General features: G+C 39.2%; 1 protein-coding gene across 2 annotated transcripts in view; it reads right to left on the bottom strand.

The window, feature by feature from the left end:
• Positions 1-4,680: 4,680 nt before the first annotated feature.
• The window catches only part of ENTPD5 (ectonucleoside triphosphate diphosphohydrolase 5 (inactive)), a 37,566-nt gene continuing 21,918 nt past the window's right edge, over positions 4,681-20,328 (bottom strand). For both annotated transcript variants that reach the window (XM_043982170.1, XM_043982169.1), the window contains exons 2-14: positions 16,640-16,864; positions 15,979-16,058; positions 14,160-14,303; positions 13,586-13,661; positions 13,286-13,321; positions 12,779-12,867; positions 12,366-12,445; positions 11,328-11,389; positions 9,939-10,040; positions 7,755-7,895; positions 7,472-7,528; positions 6,279-6,394; positions 4,681-4,980 (exon numbers count right to left, since the gene is read on the bottom strand). In XM_043982170.1, the coding sequence (XP_043838105.1) occupies positions 4,894-4,980; positions 6,279-6,394; positions 7,472-7,528; positions 7,755-7,895; positions 9,939-10,040; positions 11,328-11,389; positions 12,366-12,445; positions 12,779-12,867; positions 13,286-13,321; positions 13,586-13,661; positions 14,160-14,303; positions 15,979-16,058; positions 16,640-16,850 (1,281 nt within the window). In that variant the 5' untranslated portion in view covers positions 16,851-16,864 and the 3' untranslated portion in view covers positions 4,681-4,893. The remainder of the gene's footprint in view (positions 4,981-6,278; positions 6,395-7,471; positions 7,529-7,754; positions 7,896-9,938; positions 10,041-11,327; positions 11,390-12,365; positions 12,446-12,778; positions 12,868-13,285; positions 13,322-13,585; positions 13,662-14,159; positions 14,304-15,978; positions 16,059-16,639; positions 16,865-20,328) is intronic.

Genomic DNA, 20,328 nt, shown 5'->3' with positions numbered 1-20,328 from the left:
TTATAGTTGTTTTCTTTCTTTCTTCCTTCCTTTCTTGACAATTTTAAGTACAAGAAATGATTTTGTGTGATGGCAGCTAATAGTGATTCTGTTAATCCAATTGGGAACATGAGTAACTTGCTATGAGCAAGATGCATCCATAGAAGGAAAAAAAAACCACATCAAAATCAAATGAAGACTGGTGGAAAATAGCCTTTTATTATTAAAATAGACATGAGAGTGCTGCCCAACTAATCTTTTTTTCCTGATAACCATTAGCTAAGGGCAGTATTTCTGTTTTTCACACCATATTTCAGCTTGAGTTGAGATGCATACATCCAGTTGACATTTTTAATAAAATTAGGAATTTAAAAATTAACATTAAAATTAAATATATTATACTTTGCTATGGTTGCACTGAACTTTCTAAAGAGAAAGCCCATTCTTGTTATTGTTGGTTATCACCTCCTCACATCAAACTACAACTTTATTTAAGGTTCCCTCTCTGGGAGACCACATCAAAACAATAAATAATTTCATTGCACAGGTTTGAGGACCTCTGGAACCAGGTCAAAAAGAAATTATGATTAGCAGCAAAAGTTTCACTCATGTTGACATAGAACACTCTCTCAGCATCTCTGTACAATTATTATAGTCCAAAGCTCCTGAGAATTAAACTCTGAGAATTGCAAGGATGAAAACAATGCATCTTTTGTAGCTCTAGCTGCTTTCACCCCTGCTTAGATTAAGCCCAACTCAATGTGGAGGCAACTAATAACAGCCTAGTAGTTCTTTTTTTCCAAAGGGGTGCTGTTCAAAGCAAGGCCCAATTAATATCACTAATTCCTTAGAATTATTAGAAAACTTTTCTACTAAGCCTTTAGTAGACTGAAGACACTTAAATGGTTAATTTAAGGATTGGCACAAAGATGGTAATGTTTTGGGGGGACCCTGACAAAGACTATTCACTTTATTTATTTTTTGTGGGGCAGTGGGGGTTAAGTGACTTGCCCAGGGTCACACAGCTAGTAAGTGTCAAGTGTCTGAGGCCGGATTTGAATTCAGGTACTCCTGAATCCAGGGTCGGTGCTTAATCTACTGCGCCACCTAGCCGCCCCTGACACTATTCACTTTAAAACCTAATGACAGTATCCAGGACTCTTAGAGTCAAAGGACTAAGTTGCCATATCACTTCAGATTTCTAAAGTACCACATTTTTGTCACCAAGTCATCTCGCCTGTTACAGTAAAATGGTCTGACTAAAAGGTTTTAAGAGGAAAGAGAAAGGTATGTTGGCCCAGTGCTTTGAAAGGGCCAATATCTGGGAAAAACTAAGTGCATGAACCTAATCTTTGAGGAAAGATCAATGAAACATCAAAAAAAAAAATCTTAAAGGCAAGCCTTTTAGTGGGCTTAAGTTCAAATCTTTAGTCCACATTCTGATAAGAAACCAATTTATTTTTATCTAAAAGCCCACTGTGAGAGTTACAGAAAAGAACAAATTCCTGGAAAAGTGGCACTTTTGTTGTGTTTTAGTAATGTATACAGTGGAACCATATGCCTAATAAATTTTATACGAGATCTAAGTAAAACGTGCTGTGGTCCAAATTAACCAGTAGAGAGTTACTGCAAGAAAAAAAATGGCATTTTTTTTCTTTCTTAAAGGGAAGAGACAGCATGAAAATGGACAACTTTCAAAGTTGGTATAATCAGAGGGATGGTCCAGAATAGAGATTCCAAGAGCTCTAGAATGTATAAAAAAGGGATTGTTTAAATATATCAATGGAAGAAACCAGCTAAAGAATCAGTGGGACTCCCTTAATGATTGTAGGACTTAAAAAGTGTACCACCATTGAATGAAAAAAAAATTCTCATCTCCACACTAAACTCTGATTATATTCTAATTTGCATTTTATTTATTTTCATATACATCTTATCAACCCTACTATATTTTAAGCTCCTTAAGGGCAGAGACTCTTACCTTTATATCTCCCTTAGCACCTTTCATGATGCATTACAACAGCAATACACAGGAAGTGTATAATAAATGCTTATTGAATGTATGAAGATGGATGAAAGACTAATTGAATTTTTTGAGGTTATTGGAAAAATTACTACTCCTAAACTGCCCTCTGAAATGACTAGGTTGAAGGTACTAGATTCCATAGCTCAACACATTCTAAGAATGATAAACTCAATGTAGGTATGAAGCACTGGGATCTGGTGGCATCATTCTGAATTTTGAAAACTCAAGAGTGAACGTGGTAGACTTGTTGGCCAAAATGTACAATCTGTTGGTGGATGATTAAAAATGTGACCTCTGTTCATTAGGATGCTAGAGAAGGAAAGACCAGTGAGTCTCACTTCTATACTGGGCAAATTGGTAGATTCTATTAAAGGATGAATCACTAAACAAAATGAATTAAGGGCAAAGGCAACTTGGTTTCTGCAGAAAGAAGTTGTGCTAAAACTGATGAACAGATTGCACCCATAGGTTCCCCTTTATTTGCTTACCCCTCCCCACAATGGCAGCTAGATGGCTGAGTGGAAAGAGTGCTGGGCCTGGAGTCAAGAAGACCTAAGTTCAAATCCAGTCTCAGACATGTACTAGCTGTGTAACCTTGGGCAAGTCACTTAACCTTAGCTTGCCTTAAACCAAAAGAAAATGAGAAAACATTCCAGTATCTTTGCCAAGAAAACTTCATGAACAATATGGTCCACAAGATCAGGAAGAGTTGGACACGACTGAATAACTGAACAAAACTCCCCTCAAAGATACATCAAGTACCAAGGCATAAAGGGGAACCAGTGGATTTGAGTCATCTGACTTAGGCAAAGCTCCATGTCAAATGTTACTAAAGCAAATGAATCATTCTAGGATTTAGGAATGATTTTCTGACTTGAAAACTGGATTATGGTGAAAAAATGGACACTTTTCTAAATGGAGAAATTGGATGGTGGGAATCAGGGATTGGTGATAAGTATTGGTTTTAGCATCTTTACAAGTGATCCAGAGCAAGAAGTGCACAGTGTAATCTCTAAGTCTGCAGAAGATAAACTCTTAGATAGGAAGCAACTACAGATCAAATGAGAATATATGGGAAGCAGTTGGCAAACCTTAAAAAGTTAGCTATTATACATGAAGACTTTAGTGGACAGAGATGTAGCTGATGGGTTTTAATGTGGACAAGTATAAGGTAATGCACTTTTGGATAAACAGTTCAAACGTGCAAGAAATTAAGAGATCTTAGTGATCAGATTGCTACCCATAAGTGTGCTATAATGACTGGGGAGACCATAAAGATTGCTCCCTGAGGATGCTAACCCCAATGGGTTGCTGTAGCCAAAAAAGGCAAAAAATGTTGAGCATCATCAAAAAGGTACTAAAGATAAGAATTTTTTTGTCCTATCCTTTCATTAAAACTATAGGACATCCACTCTGGTAAAACTATAGGGAGTTCTGGCTGTCACACTTCAAGAAAGTCCTGATAAAACTATAAAAGAAGTAGAGAATGGTAACCAAAATAATTAGCATATAAAAGACTGGGGGAAGACATGATTAAAATCTATAAGAATATGAAATACTATGGATGAGGTGAATATGCAAGCTTGTTCACCATATATGGAAATAGGGAATAGGATAGGGAGCTCTCTTTTAAACCTCTTTTGAGGTAAGTTTTAGATAACAAGAATACAGAATCATAGAATTTTAGAGTTGAGACAGTGAAGAGATCATGAGACTCATTACCTACCCCAAGCACTGGTACCAAAAAAAAAAATAGAAAATACAGATTTTTTAAAAGGTTTGCTCAATGTGTGCATGATAAGAGCCATAAATGCCTACCAAGAGAAGCTAGAGCATCCCTAATCTTTAAGATCAACTTTAAGGAAGACAAATGTCTAACAGCATGTCACTCAGGACTGCTGCAGGCAATAAAATATTTGGATGGATCAAATATACTCATTAGAAAGTACCCAGCTTAAAAGATGTGATGAGACAAAAGAACAATCTATTCTTGGTGTACTGCTAAGCTTCTCTTTGGAATGAACAACCAATATCCATGACTAGTCAGGTGAATGGGCTCAGCCAGAGGGAAGACAGTTTCTGTGCTCCTAAATACTGCACTTCATACATATTGGAGAAAACCTTGAGATTGCCCATCAGACACAGGAAGTCCTCATTCTCCTCACTAAGATTCATAACGGCCAACACAAGGCACTCTTCTGGGATAGAGATCACTGACCAGAGCTCTAATGGGCAGGACTATACATGATTTCAGATACAAAGCCATTCATTGGTAAGTAGGAGATTTTTTTTTTTAAAGGCCATGGGTTTCCCCACCCCCCAACAACAACAACAACAACAGCGGCAAAAAGCTACTCCCCCACATTATTGTTGAATATGTTACGGGATTATAAATGAATCATTTTAACATACAGAAAAATTGGAGCTTTTCAAAAAAAGATGAGAATTACAAAGGTTAGTTTTTCTTTGGTCCCACACAGTTGTCCAGAATTTGATTCTGAAGACTGTTGGGAGTGCAGAGTTGACTCTTAGGGTTTGTTCCTGGGAGCCCAACCAAGGGTAAAATTCCTCATCTACCCTTTTTGGCTGATGTGGCTTTTTATAACATAGAGAGAGGCTCAAATAATTAAGACTCTGGTAATGGCTCCAAACATTCAGAGAGGTCAGGTGACAGATCACATTACATGTGTATAATTAATTAAACAGAAATCATAAGGTCTAGATCAAATCCCATCTACTAATTTCTCTAGCTCCATATGGAACTAGCTGCTTGGCTTTGGTCCATGGTATTTTAGCCTCATTCGGCAATGTGAATGGGCCATCATCACTCCTCCTTCTGGAAAGGTCACTGATTGGCAATTGTAGTCCCTGTAGGAAGTACTTGGGCCTCAGTGGGAAAGGTCTAGAGACTGTAGTAGATGAAAGGTAGCACCCAGGGCCCAGCCAGTCTCTATGTTATTCACTTTCTTTGTGAGCTATGGAAAAAAGAAAAAAAAATCCAAGCATTTTCTTCCCATTTTCAATTGGTAAATTTAACACTTAAGTAAGTAGGCAGCTAATTCTCAGCTAATGAAATCCAGCTAATAATATGCTGAAAACCAGAACAAATGGCCACTGTCTCTCTACTCTTAGAAGCTGCTTTGCTTCTGAAGCAGCCCTAGGGACACAGAGATGTCAATTCTGAGGCTGTCATAGTAGGGTTTGGGTTCACTTCTTAGTAAAGGCAGGGCTGTGGTTCAGTATGGAATCCGTAAAAGGCAAACCTGAAATAGCCTAAAATCAACCAGCTCCTCCAGTCATCCTGAAAAGAGATTATTATCTACAACTGGCTTGGAGCTATATACTGTAGGGACTGATCCAGAACTAAAATGGCCTCTGGGAATACGTATTCATTTAATTCAGTACAAATTTTACCCACAGTATAAATTGTAAAGAAAAATGGATTCTAGCACAGATGGGAAATGGGTAAAGTTCTTATTTTAATGATCTATTAATAGTAATACTATGTTCTTACATATGAACATAATTAATGTGTTATTAATTGTTCAATAGTTTAAGGGTCTATGATTTCCTTAGTGTGGGTACTTCCTATAGTGATACAAATTTAAACTCCTTAGTAAATGCTGGTGCTGAAAAATTAATCAGTAGAACTCAAACCCCCATCTTCTAACTCTGCAGGCTGTCTCTGTCTCTATTGAGACAGACCTTGGGTTAAAGTAGAAAGATCTGATGTATGTGGAGCTGGGCTCAAATCCTATTGCTCATTGTATCATTACTACTGGAGAATCAGTCATATGTTCCTGTTGTTACTTATATGACATGATTTTAAAAGTCCAGGAGGGACTACCCTACCCCAAAATACCATTCTTACAGATGCCCAAAGTTTCACTATTAGTGGAATTTATGTTAATTTAAGTTTTAAATTCCTTTGTGTTAAGCATATCAAACACACCTAATTCCTTAAAGGAAACACATTAAGTCACTAGCACTTTAGTATGAATAATTATATTCACTTTATTGCATGACATGAGAGATATGTCACTATTAGTGAGTTAGCAATTGGGGGTAGGGCATTCATGGGAGGGAAGAGGGGAGCAAAGGGGAGACAGAACATGGAAGACAAACTTTAACCAGTTTACCTATAGCCAGCTCTGACTACCAGAAAGGTTGTTGGCTCCCTACTTCTCTTTATTAGTCCTTCACCATCACTACCCAAAAGAAGCTAGAGATGGTCTGGGGAACATGCTGGGTTTTATTGCATTGTCTTTCTCACCTGTAAGATAGTGCTGTCTGCGAACCCAAAGCCATCCTTTAATAAGGCTGTTATATAACTAAGATCCATACACAGGAATGGACTGCCCGAGGTGAAATTTTCCAAGTTATCACACACTAGCAAGAGAGAGGAGGCTATTAATATCACTTGAACAGTTAATAAAATATGAGATTTGAATTCTCTTCTAACATTGCAAGGATACATTTTTATTGCATTTAACAGATCACTTTTAAACTTCCTAATGTTTCACTGAAAATTAAACTAAAGATGGAAGTTCTAAATAGTCCATATAACCCAAATTCAAAAGGTCACCCCCACCCCTCCCACACATGCCCCTTCCCCCATCACATATAAAACCAGAATACACTACAGGTGGGGTCTCTTCCTGCTCAGCTAGAATTCTGTCATGACTGACTGAGCAAACCTGTGACATCTCAGTGAACCATGTCTATGTGCTGTTGATCACACTGCTAGATCCTATCTGCTGCAGAGCCAAGTTTCATTGCTAAATACCCCTCAATGATGCATTCTGGAGGCATTTGTTACTAATGCTGGCTGGCCTCTGGAAGAAATAGCCAGGCAACTTCTTAATGGTTGTATTTTGGAACCATTTGAAAAGAGCATGGGTAATTTTAGCTGCTAATAAGGGCCCCAGCTTGACAAGTTCTATGTTTAGCATCAAGTGTGGTGATGCTTAATAACAACCTTGACATTCCTCACCAGAAGTATCGATGGTTTTTTTGTATATTGTAGGCCCAACATTTTAGAACAAAAGGGCATGTCATTGATCATCGAGTTCAGTCCCCTCCCTGGGACATGAAGAAAGGAGGTCAAAGTAGCACTGATGGCTTCCCCCACACCACTCCCTGCCCAGGGCAATGAGGGTTAAGTGACTTGCTCAGGGTCACACAGCTAGTAAGTGTCAAGTGTCTGAGGCCAGATCTGAACTCAGGTCCTACTGAATCCAGGGCCTGTGCTTTATCCACTGCACCACCCAGCCCCCAACAACATTTTTCTTCTGCACAACCAAAGGTGCTTCCCCAAATTTCCTTAGGACAGTTTATGAATATCTCATAAACCCTTGAAAAAAACACATATACAAAGAAGAAATCAGTCTTCTAAAGAAAAATCTTTAGGAATCGGGTTTGTCTTCTCTCTAAGATTTCCTTAAAGTGTCTCATGATGACACTTACCTTCCCGGGCCTTTTTCTCAAAGTCTTGCACTTTTAAAATGCCTCCCTTTTCATAATCTGGAATGGAAGAGAAATGGAACTGGAGCAAAGAGGCTTTGCGTAAGGGCGTAGGCTCTTGTGAGGCGCCCAAAGGTTTTCAGAGGATGCTCCCATATCTAGTCCAGTGATCGGCATGAGAAAAATGAAACATGAATACCCCGACAAGGGCATTGTAAAGAATTTCTCTCTCTCCCTTTCCTTCCCCATAACTTTCTCTCAGAGCTGATATTCTGAGTGGACTTACCAATCATGTCTGTATCAACAGCTCTATCATAATAATAAGAAAAGGCGTAGAAAGAGCTTTTGCGAATCTCATCTGGCTGGTGAAGTTTTCCTTGAACCACCTGAAGCACTTCAGAATAGCAGGCTTCAAACCCTGTCTCCCCTGCCAGGATAAAGACACAGAGGGGTAAGCTTAGAGAGGTGAAAGAGAAAGGACGTCAGTGTAAAGAGATCTGCAGAAGCTGATGGGGAGGGAGCAGTCAAGGGAGACAGGAGGGAGGTAGTGGGGTGGGACATGGGTGGGGGGAGAGCAAAGAGAACAGCTAAAGACTGATTTTCAACATCCATGAGTCTATTCAACATTTGTGTACAAGGCACTGGGCTTGGAGGTTCAAAGGATAGGAAGATGAGTAAGACACTTCCTGTTCTTAAGGAGCTTATAATTGAGTAAAGAGAAGGAGACATATGCAAATAACCACAAGGCAGAATATGAAAGTGCTTTAAGATAGGTATGACTGAGGAGAAATCAGGAAAGGTGGAGGCATTTGAACTTGGCCTCAGAGGCTAGTTAGAGGGAAGGAATGCCAGGGGGAAAGGGAATAGCAAAGACATAGAGGCAGCAAAGTATGGGCTATGTTTGGGGGACCAGTAAGCAGTCCCATTCTGTTACAGCAAGAGAGTACAAAGGGATTTTGTAGCTGCCTTCCAAAGAAAGGTTCTTTAGGGCACCTCCTTGCTCCACAGTTCAGAACTGTGGAAGAGACACCACTAAACTCCAGCTACTGTTTCCAGAACTATATTTCACAGTACTCAGTACTTCTCTGGGCAATTTTGTCACTCTTAAAACCAGATTATGAAAAATGTGATCCATCTCCAGAGAAAGAACTGATGGTGTCTGAATATAGACTGAGGCATAATTTTGGGGGGTTTCTTTTTCTTAAGTTTTTTTGTCTGTTTTGTTTCTTTTTAAAAATTTTTATTTATTTAGAATTTTCCCCAAGTTACATATAAAAACTTTTCACATCGATTTTTTTAAAAGTGTGTTCCAAATTCTCTTCCTCTTGACCTCTCCGTAAGAACTCAAGCAATTCAATATAAGTTATACATGTATGCAGTTGTACAAAACATTTCCATATTAGAACAAAAAAAATTATACTTCAATCTTTAGTCAGATACCATCAGTTCTTTCTCTGTAGATGTATTGCATTTTTCATAAGTCCTTCTGATAGCACCCTGCTCATCATTTCTTATAGCACAATAGTGTTCCATCCTAATCTCATCCCACAATTTGTTCATCCTTTCCCCAAGCGATGGGAATCACCCCAATTTCGAATTCAACATTTTAAAAAAATCTCTTTTAGGGTATCAACCTAATAGTGGTATTGCTAGGTCAAAGAGTATGCATGGTTTTATAGTCTTTTGACCATAGTTCCAAATTGCTCTACAGAATGTTTGAATCAGTTTACAACTTTACCAAGTGTGTATTAATGTCTCATTTTCCCCATATTCCCCACAACATTTGTCATCTGTTTTCTTTCACAACCTGACTAATATGGAAATGTTTTGCATGACTACACATGTATAACTTACATTGAATTACTTGAGTTCCAAAAGGTGGGAGGGAGGAGGGAGGAAAAGAATTTGGAACACAAAGTTTTTAAAATGGATGTTAAAAATTGTTTTCACATATAATTGGGGAAAAAATAAAATTCTAAATAAATGGAAAAAAAACCCCAAAACTAGAAGATATGCAATTTCTCTTTGATAGATCCAAGGACTTGACTGTTGCTCATTCCAGGTATTCGATTAATTCTAAGCCTCTGCTCTAAGAAAATACTTAATATGAATCATCCTTCCTACACTTTTAATCTGACATGTGACCACAATTTATGTAGTGCAGCACTGGCTGCATCAGGAGGTAACAGCAAGGTTTCACTTTGCCGTGAGTACAGAGATTTTACAATGATACTCTACCTGGTTGATACCTAACACTTGGCCCTAGAAATAGAATGAGGCACAGAATAGCAATGGCTTTATTCACTGGGGCCTCAGGTTAAGGCACACCAAGAGAGACACCCAGATGTGTCTAGAGTGAGGGCTTCTCTCTATAGGAGAGGAGACTGCTTCTTATAGGAAAGGCAAATATAAGTCCTGGACGGCTTCTGGAATAAATATCAATTCAAACTAATACAAAAGCCATACTCACCTTCCTGTCTGCCACCATATTGATATTTCACTCCCCCAAAATCCCATTCTGCCTCCAACCACTTGGGTAGACAGGAACTTCGGAACGTCTGTCCATCAACAGCTAGAGGGAAACCAAAGGAGTTATGAGTGAGACAATACAGGAAAAGGTGGGATAGGGAAGAGCCATTAAATTTCACAAAAAGTGGCTGCAAGATAAGCCTTATTTCAAAATAAAAAGATTTAGTGTGACTGAGTCCTTCAAGACTTCCTAAGGGAAATAAGCATTTCTCAGTTAAATTAACAAAGGACTGTGGCAGCTGGTGGTACAGTGGGTAGAGAACAGGGCCTGGAGGCAGGAAGACACAAATTCAAATCCAGCCTCAGATACTTATTAACTATGTGGGGCTGGCAATTTCATGCAACTCTGCCTCACTTCAACCCAGTGTATGGAAGAGTCAAAAGGCATCACCCACACCATTTTACTATTTGTGTCTGACCTGTGGTAGAGCCTTCTAAGCTCATATTGGTTTGATCTGTCACAGCTGGACACACTGTACACTGACCTCAACATCATGATGTCACTTTGGTCCTCTTCAAGCACAAAGGACAAACAACAAAATGAGCCTAGGCAAGTCACTTAACCTGTCTACCTCAATTTCTTCAACTGCAAACTGGGAATGATAACAGCACCAACCTCACACAGGGCTGTTTTGAGGATCAAATGAGATAATATTTGTAAAGCAGAGACTGGCACACAGTAGGTACTAAATAAATGCTTATTTTTTTCCTACTAAAATTTTTGTTGAATCCCACCTACAAAGCACTAACTCATTCTCCAACGCTTTCTACCTGTATTCATGATTATTTTCCATCACAAACAGCCCCTAGTCTTACTATGTGCAGGTAATAATAACTCACCTATTGTTAACTGTTTCCATCAAATCATGATATTGGGCAATGCTTTACATTCACCACTCATATGACTTATATCTCGGGCAATTAGTCAAACAATATTAAACTGGGGCCTTAAGGCATTATGACTACATTTGAGTATATCAATGAGTATTATGCAACAGCATTGGTCAGGGCAATAGTATACAGTGAGGGGCAGCTAGGTGGCGCAGTGGATAGAGCACCGGCCCTGGATTCAGGAGGACCTGAGTTCAAATTCGGCCTCAGACACTTGACACTTACTAGCTGTGTGACCCTGGGCAAGTCACTTAACCCCAATTGCCTCACTTAAAAAAAAAAAAGTATACAGTGTATTGTGCATACACTTCCAAATGCCAACCCAACATTATCTATTTGGGACAGATAATCGCCAATATGAGGGAGGGCCAGTATCAAGGAAGTTAAACATGTGTCTCATCATAACCACAGCCAACACAACAATGGGAACAAATCAAACCTTCCATGTCCAGTGCTCCCAGGGTAGCAAGTCGAGCAGCTTTTAGTCCAAATCCTAAGTAACTGCCAAAAAAAAAAAAAAGAAAACAAAAGTTGCCAATTTTACCTCTGTATTGTCCTCTGTCTCTCTCTGTCTCTGTCTCTGTCTCTGTCTCCCATTTCTTTGAACCATCTGTTTTCCCTCAAACTATACAACAGAAAAACCACCTTATGGTCTTTCCTGTCAACATGTTTTCTGGCTCTTTCCTTTTGGAAAAAGAGAGAAGTTCAGTTTCTGTGGCCAATTAATCATTTCTGTACAATCAGTCTTTGTGACAGTTAGCCAGTGATGGTGACATAGGATGAGCCTTCCAGAATGATTTGTATCTAGGGATATGTAGCAAGAACTTTAATTTTCTTTCTTTCTCTTAAAAAAAAACCCAACAGGGGCAGCTAGGTGGCGCAGTGGATAAAGCACTGGCCCTGGATTCAGGAGGACCTGAGTTCAAATCCGGCCTCAGACACATGACACTTACTAGCTGTGTGACCCTGGGCAAGTCACTTAACCCCCATTGCCCCGCAAAAAAAAAAAAAAACACAACAGACCATTCTTATGCCAGCTGGAAGATGATAATAATCCTTCAGATCTCATTTATGACTCAGAATTTTTTTATCATTCTAACTCTTACTCTAAGTTTCTTAACCAATTTGAAAACTTTAATGGAAGGCCAGCTCATACTACAGGTCTGTAAATATTGGAAAGAACATTCTCTAAAAACTTGCTTCTTTCCAGATGAACTGTTATGCATTTGTGAGGACAAGAAGTAGTCTTTCTCTTAGGACCCTTGACTAAGAAACACCTTAGACTACATGGAGCTCATAGGTCTTGAGGAGTATAAAGACCTCAGCATGCATTAACCAAGGAGGGGATGAATAAGGGAAAAAAACCCACCAACACATTTCTTGAAGTTGATCAAAAGAAATAACAGATATGAAAGGATTTTGGACATTATACAAATGGGAGATGCATATAATTAGTCTACCCTGTCACCTTCTTCACCTATGTGTGTAGAGCTCATACGTGCTGTTGAACATCTCAAAGGAGGTGAGGTAGTCACTGGGAGTTTGTTCCAGGGTTTTCTAGAAATCAAATAAGTGGAAAAAAAAATCATTGTTCAATATTCTCTAAGTGGGGTCACTAACTCTCCCTCCAATCAGATGGCAGAAACAGGCTAAACTATGTATTCTATGATGAAGGGATAGGGCAGCTAAATGTACTGAAGAGGGACTCTGATCATGGCAAGCTCATCCAGTGGCTAGCTCTAACTCAAGCAGCTCCTCTAGGGACTTATATTCTTCTGATTTAGGGATACCTCAAAGCTAAACTGCTAAGAATGGGCTGTTACCTACTTGATCCCAAAGCAAATCTATAAATGGTAATAATAAAAAAGAGTCATAATGAAAACTACTCACCTTAAACTGGGGCAGGAATGTGATTTGGGTGGAAGCCCCTCCCAAGTCCAGAGTCCCAGTAGTCTTTGGGTTTTGACCATGAAGCTGACCTGCAGATGACATCTTACTCTGAACAACTAATCCCAGCTGGCCCCCAAAACTGCCTGTTTCTTCTATCCTGCTTTCTCTGTCTTTGACAAGTACTCATGTAGATAATTAACTAATGAACTTTCTCTTCTTGGCACTAAAACCTGCTTCTCTTGACCTCAGAAGGAAGCACGGGACTTTGGAAGACATGATAGAAAAATAATCTCTATTTTAGTGCATGATGGAGACAGAAAGTAGTAATTAAGCACAGGGAAAAAAGAAGGGTTTTTGTCAAAACCATTAGTAATCCAAGAAGGATGCATATCTGTGAACTGTAAATCCAGATTAGACAAAAGAAATGGTTTTAGCCTGCTACTAGGTTGGTGGGAACTAAAGTGGGGAGCCAGATGGAATCTTTAAGTTAATTGAGGAATTTATTACCTGTTAGGAAATTCACAGTAACCCAGGCTAATATTCCTAAAACAAAACAAAATTATTAGAATACAGAATATATTTTATTTTCTCCCTTCCCCCCTCATTGCCCTTTCTATATCAATTTTAATTTCCTAACCACATAGTTTGCCTCCCGCTCTCCCCAATTTCTCTTTCCCTATATTCCATTTTTTCCTTCAAGTTTTTCCAATAATTTCCTCCTTTTAAAATCTCCATCGTGATTCTTTCCAATTGTTTCTTTTCTCTATCCTTGTTTTTTTTCCTAGAATATGCACCCACACTTCTTACCTTCATAGGATCCATCCATAATACTAACACTGTCTTCTGGGACCAGAAAAGGTGATTTTTTAAAGATCTCCTTTACCTAAGAGGACAGAAATTTGGATTTCCTGAATCAGTTAAACCAATCTCTACATCATGTGCATCATTAATAGGCTCAGAAAACTACCCCCTTTCTTTTTCTAAGGTACTGAATTTAATGAGAATCTCCCCAGGAGAAGGAGTTAGGTAAACCAATACCAACTCTTTAGGTGAAAAAAAAAAAAAAAGGGCCATTTCATGAAGGTTCTTTATAATCTGAGACACATTGTACTGGTTGGAGGCTAGATCACTGATGAATCTATAGAGGTACTGCAATCTGTGTCAGTGGAGAAGTGAATGGTCACAGTAAGAAACTTAAAGATTCTTGAAGAACTAATATTACAAATTAGAGAATTAGAAAAGTTGTCAAAATCATTTGCAAAGGTAAACGGAGTGGGTAAAAGAAAGCAACAACTTCACTTTAGAGGAATAAAGAATGAGAAAGAAAACATTAACCTAGAGGGAAATCAATTGGTCAAGAAAAAAGGTTTCCAGAAATTACTTCCAAGAGCAGAGCCTGGGCTTTGTGATCGGGTAGGAGCCGAAGTCCCGCGGTAGCTTTTAATACCACTGGGGTTCTTCTCCAGTGACTCTGGGGGACTGATTCTTTGGCCACTTCTAAGAGTTTTTGAACAGTCTCGGCACCCTGCAAAAGAGAAACTCAGTTAGTAGAATGGGGAGACCCATTGGCTGGGACTGGCTTCTTCTCTAGGCACTAGAGTTGGGGCACTAATATGACTCTGGTTTGAGAATATGGGCAGACGAAGTAGAACAAAAAGTGGGACCATTTTGAGAGGGAGAATGTGAAAAAAGAATAAAATAACTCTTCTAGTCTGCCAGGGTGCTATCCTTTAACCAACCTCCACCATCATCATCATTACTTTTATTATTATTAGCAACAACATGAATCTGTTCTTCTGCTGTCAAGATGACTTCTGACATGGTGGCTTTCAACACCTAATTTTCTGGCACCTTCTCCAGTTCAGCTTTGCTGGTTCACTCTTTCTTTCCAAATACTCTCCTCTGACTCTGGCTACCTCCTTCTGACAGCAGTGAACTAGGAAAAGGAGTCTCCTCTCACTTGACTGAGTCCTTCAAGACTTTCTAAGGGAACCAAGCATTTCTCAGTTAAATTAACAAAGAACTGTGGCAGCTGGTGGTCCAGTGGGTAGAGTACAGGGTCTATAGGCAGGAAGACCCAAGTTCAAATCTAGTCTCAGATACTCATTAACAATGTGGGACTGGTGATTTCATTGCCACAGAGGGAGAGACCTAAAAAAATCAATCTCTTCTAGTTCATTCTTGTTTTACAGATTAAGAAACTGCAGACCAGAGATCTTAAGTCACGGAGATAAGAGAGTGGCAGAGCTGAAACTGGGACCCGAGTCCAGTGTTATTTCAATTGAACCGTGCAAACTGTGCTTCTGCCCTAACCTTATCATTTGGGATATGACTTCTCCAAACCCAAAGATGTTTAATATCAGATTCTGCTTTACATCAAATTTGGAGGCTACTTAGATATGCTTATTTCTGCTACTAAAACTAACTCTTGCCTTCCTGCACTTGATTTCTGTGCAGACTCTGACACTTGTGTGCACATACCTTCAAATATGAAAAAAGGAGTACCGGTTCTGGAGTCGGAAGGACCTGAGTTCAGGTCCGGCCTTAGACACTTAACACTTACTAGCTGTGTGACCCTGGGCAAGTCACTTAACCCCAATTGCCTCACCAAAAAAACAAAAACAAAACAAAACAAAAAACAAATATGAAAAAAGCCAATACAAATTTTCCCATTCTCCCTATCCCCCTCCCTCTGGGCTCCTCCCTACCTTCCATGGTTCAGGGAGATCAGCAAGTCAACAGTGGATAGGAGTGGTAAGGAGATCTGAATTCTCACTCTGGCTCTGTCACTAAGCAGCTCTGTGACTGGGGGCAAGTAGTTTCGCTTCGTGGACCTTTAGTTTCCTCATCCATAAAATGAAAGAGTTGGACGTGCTGATCTTTGTGGGCTCTTCGTGCTCTAACACTGGATAATTCATTTGAGTTTCGTTTACTCTAGGCCATATGGTAATCCATGTGGAAACATGTTTTGACTTCCAGAAGAACTTTTTCCCCGCTCTAGCCTTTCATGTAAACCCTGCCTAAATCCTATGGAATTTACAATGAAGAAATAATATCCTAGCAGATTAACTGAGAAATGAAAACCAAGACTATGTGGGACCCTATCTCATCAGTGAATCACAGGAAATATTAAAGTAGCAGTGGTGGTTGTGAAGCTAGAAAGTATTCAGACTCCACACATGCATGGAAAAGGGCCTCACCTGCTTTGGTTGGTCTGCAAAGGCAGAAAGACCTGGCTTCACTGACTCAAAGATTTCTCCTTCCAGTGTTGGAGGATTTTCTATAAAAACACAAATTAGGTGAGAGATGGTTGATCACAAAAGGAATGAATGCCTCCTTCAGTTTGGATTGTGGACCATCATATAATCTCACCTTCCCACCCATTTTTGGAGACTCTCCCTTCCTATAATCATCATTGCTGCCTCCAACTAACCTCTTATTTCCTCAAATTGCTTCTCCAGCTTCTATTTCTATCTTTAAGCACTAGACACCCATCTCAAATGTAACTGTCTAACTCACTTCCCTAAAGGTAGTAGTACAGAAGATATCCTTATACTTTAAGACAAAGCATTTCCTTCTAGATACTGTGAACCTTGGAGTATAATACACCTCCAATGAAGGGGTCAACCAGATGATAACTATGCTTTCTGGACACGTTTCAGATTCAGGTAGTCCAGCTCTCATCCTCTGAATATCACAATGAAATCAGCATTAGGGCTGTAATCTAAGACATTCCCTGAAGATATCATCCTGCAGTAGCTGTAAGACATAATTCAGGTCTCACTCACCCCCTGCTTTAATTTCTGGCAAGAACAATGGCCATCTAAATTTATAGAATCTTCAAACAGTAGCAATACTCACCTGGTATTTTCTGTACAAAGGTATAAACATGAATTCTCGTTCCAGTGCTCCCTGCATCAAACATGATACCATACATGGTGTTCATGCTAACATTGAGGGGGCACATTGAGGACAAGAAGACACCTTCAAACCAAGTCTGGTCTCTGTAGAAGACAGTGCCGAAAACACAGGAAACCAATATGGAAAAGGTTGTAATCAGGGATGTGGCCATTCTCTCTTCAAGATCTAAATGGAAAAAAGACCTTCAGCAAATTGTAGGGACAAAAATATATATGGTTAGCTAAGTTAACCTTCTTGTTTACAGCTGTGTAGAAAAAGCACGCCCATCCTAGAAACCCTGCCCTTGGGACCCAAGGTGTGGCTTGGAGGAAGGAGTACAGCTTATACTTCTCAGATTCTAATAACTGGCAATGCAAGCTGGACAAGTGCAGATTGAGGCCTTTGCACCTTTTATTAATGACAGCTGATTCTGAAAGGGAAAGGGAGCTGAAATTGTTTCCTCTTCTTTTGTTTTTTTATTTATTTTTAAAATTTTTTTTAGTTATTTATTTATTTTTGCAGGGCAATGGGGGTTAAGTGACTTGCCCAGGGTCACACAGGTAGCAAGTGTCAAGTGTCTGAGACCAGATTTGAACTCGGGTCCTCCTGAATCCAGGGCTGGTGCTTTATCCACTGCACCACCTAGCTGCCCCCTCTTCTTTTGTTTTTAACTGGAGATGTCTCTGCTACCATGCTCTTTTTTTCCTGGGTCAAGGAGAGTTGTGCTTGCCTTTCTGGCAATAACATGACTACTTAGTTTTAAGATCCCAAATGGATTTTAAAATTGGCCTCCTTGAGAGTTAGTAGAGAAAAATCTTTAATGTTTCGGTAGTAAAGTTGGATACAATATCCCTCTCATTCAAGTTTCAATGACTTAAAATGCAGCCATCACAATTTATTCACCTGTGTTTCGCATAACAATTTACATTTGCACATGCTTTTATAATTCCAAAGCACTTTTATATATTTCATTTTCACAAGTAGCCAAGGAAGGTATTATTTTACAGATGTGTAAACAGATACAGATTTATTAATGTGCTTAAGCACCCTCCACAAGTAAGTGACAAAGTCAAGGCTGAAAGTCAGGCACCTGGATTCCTGTTAGGCCCACTTCCCATGATCCACACTGCCTCAGTTCATCATCTTGTTTTTCATGTGTTCTTCCAGAAGGCAAAAGACTATGTTTTAAAAATAACTTGTTAATATTATTTTTTTTTTTTAGTGAGGCAATTGGGGTTAAGTGACTTGCCCAGGGTCACACAGCTAGTAAGTGTTAAGTGTCTGAGGCCGGATTTGAACTCAGGTACTCCTGACTCCAGGGCCGGTGCTCTATCCACTGTGCCACCTAGCCGCTCCAATATTCTTGACAATATTTATTTTGCATCAATTGGTTTTTTCTGTAGTTGTTTACACTGTTAGAAAGCAAGCTCCTTGGGGTAGGGATGATTTCCCTTTTTTGTGTTTTTTTTTTTTAATTTTTTTGGTGAGGCAATTGGGGTTAAGTGACTTGCCCAGGGTCACACAGCTAGTAAGTGTTAAGTGTCTGAGGCCGGATTTGAACTCAGGTACTCCTGGATCCCCCCCGCCAGTGCTCTATCCACTAGGCCACCTAGCTGCCCTGGTTTCCCTTTTTTGTATGTTTCCTGAGCATACAGCACAGTGCCTGGGCACTGTAAGCAGCTAATAAACCACTTAACTTCATGAAAATACTGCTGAAACCCTGGAGTGATATTACACAAGGTCATTTTGCTACAATTACAGTTCTAGAAAGATACAATCACAAAATATTGTTTGAAAGGAAACTTGATCATACCAGGAATATATTTTTTGACACACAGAACATAGATCTGAAAAGAAGCTAAGATGCTGAGTTTACATTTCTGAAACCTGGAGTTAAAACTTGTCATAGTCCCTGGAATAACATAATCTGTTCTACCTGGGAATTTACCAGTAATTTTTCTGTTTGGTAGCACTGAATACAATAAATGAGTATCAAAGGACCCACAGAGCTTCTTGTGTGAAGAGTTGTAGCTGGTTTGTTGCAAGATTTTTTTGTTGTTCAGTCGTATCTTTGTGACCCCATTTGGAGTTTTCTTGGCAAAAATATTGGAGTGGTTTGCCATATACTTTTCTAGCTCATTTTACAGATGAGAAAATTGAAGCAAACAGGGGTAAGCGACTTGCTTGAGGGTCACACAACCAGTAAGTGTCTCATGAAGATGAATCTTCCTGACTCCATGCTTGGCACCCTATCCGCTGTGCTCCTAGCCAACTTGTTGCAAGATTTAGTATATCATCTAGTGCAGTTGATGAAATGTCAGATTTCTGATTTAAGATTTAAGGATTCTATTCTTATCATTTACATATTTATTCTATTAATAATACACTGTTACAGCACCTGATTCAAGTTTGATATATAAACTTTGCTTTTTTACATTTCTCTCCTGTGAGAATCAAAGTTATGGGTTATGATTTGAATTCTAAGTGCATATTTGCTACTCCATAGCTCTCTTTTCTTTTTGGCAAAGCAGTTACTACAATATACAAGCTGAGTCTAAGCCACAGATTTTTCAACCTTTTTTGAAATTTGACACCTTACTGTTGTTTTAGTTTTTTTTTTATTATTCCCAATCTAGAATTTATGCACAACAGGGTTTCTGCATGTTTTAAAAACTGGATCGAATTAAAGGAAATTTTGTTTCTGAATTTAAGAATTTCATGTCACCCTTGATAAGTGGAGGCATTCTGAGGTATCTAAACCCTCAACTAGGGGTTGACAGTCATTGATCTAAACCAAGAAATCTATGACTTCATGGATTTCTACTATGCACTCATGAATAAGGGCCAACATTTCATTTTTATAAAGATTAGTTCCTCTTAGAAAATCTACAACTGAAATCTGTTAGCTGTTTGGAAAGATCTATAAGGAGAGAAGCTGAACATCTAATACTCCCCTCTCCTACCACACCCACTTTATTTCTTTGATTTCTTATCATCCCTAACTCCCTTTCTCCTTCGGTTGTTCAATCTCAGAAACAGCTGAAAACAGAAATTTCATTTTTTTTTTTTTTTGCGGGGCAATGGGGGTTAAGTGACTTGCCCAGGGTCACACAGCTAGTAAGTGTCAAGTGTCTGAGGCCGGATTTGAACTCAGGTACTCCTGAATCCAGGGCCGGTGCTTTATCCACTGCGCCACCTAGCCGCCCCCTAGAAATTTCATTTTTAGAGTCTATTAGATTTATTTTATGCCTGCTTTTTCATCAACCTGGGCCTTAGCAATGCCCCAAATGATCAAATTGAGTCACCTTTCTCCTCTTAGGAAACATGTTTAGAATAAAGCCACTGGGCTTCCTTCCTTCATCCATCCAACAAACATTTCCTAAGCACCCTGTGGGTGCTTGCATGAGAAGAGAAAAAACTAGTGCACACACCCACTCTTCATCAGGTCTCAGTCATGTTTTCAGCTCATTCTGGCTGCTGAGAAGCCTTCTTGACTTCTACTGCCATTAAACAAACATTTCCTTTTGTTCTCCAAGAGATTTCAATAAAAGCAAATGTATTATAGGGAGTGGGTATCAAGTAACGAAAACTGCACAGTCATTCACCGGGTGTTCAGTTTCAAAATCAAACAATAAAACAAACAAACAAAA

This window comes from Dromiciops gliroides, chromosome 2 (assembly GCF_019393635.1).
Source record: "Dromiciops gliroides isolate mDroGli1 chromosome 2, mDroGli1.pri, whole genome shotgun sequence".
NCBI classification, from domain to species: domain Eukaryota; kingdom Metazoa; phylum Chordata; class Mammalia; order Microbiotheria; family Microbiotheriidae; genus Dromiciops; species Dromiciops gliroides.
The sequence above is the reverse complement of the archived record's forward strand: the minus strand, read 5'-3'. Positions and strand labels throughout refer to the sequence as shown.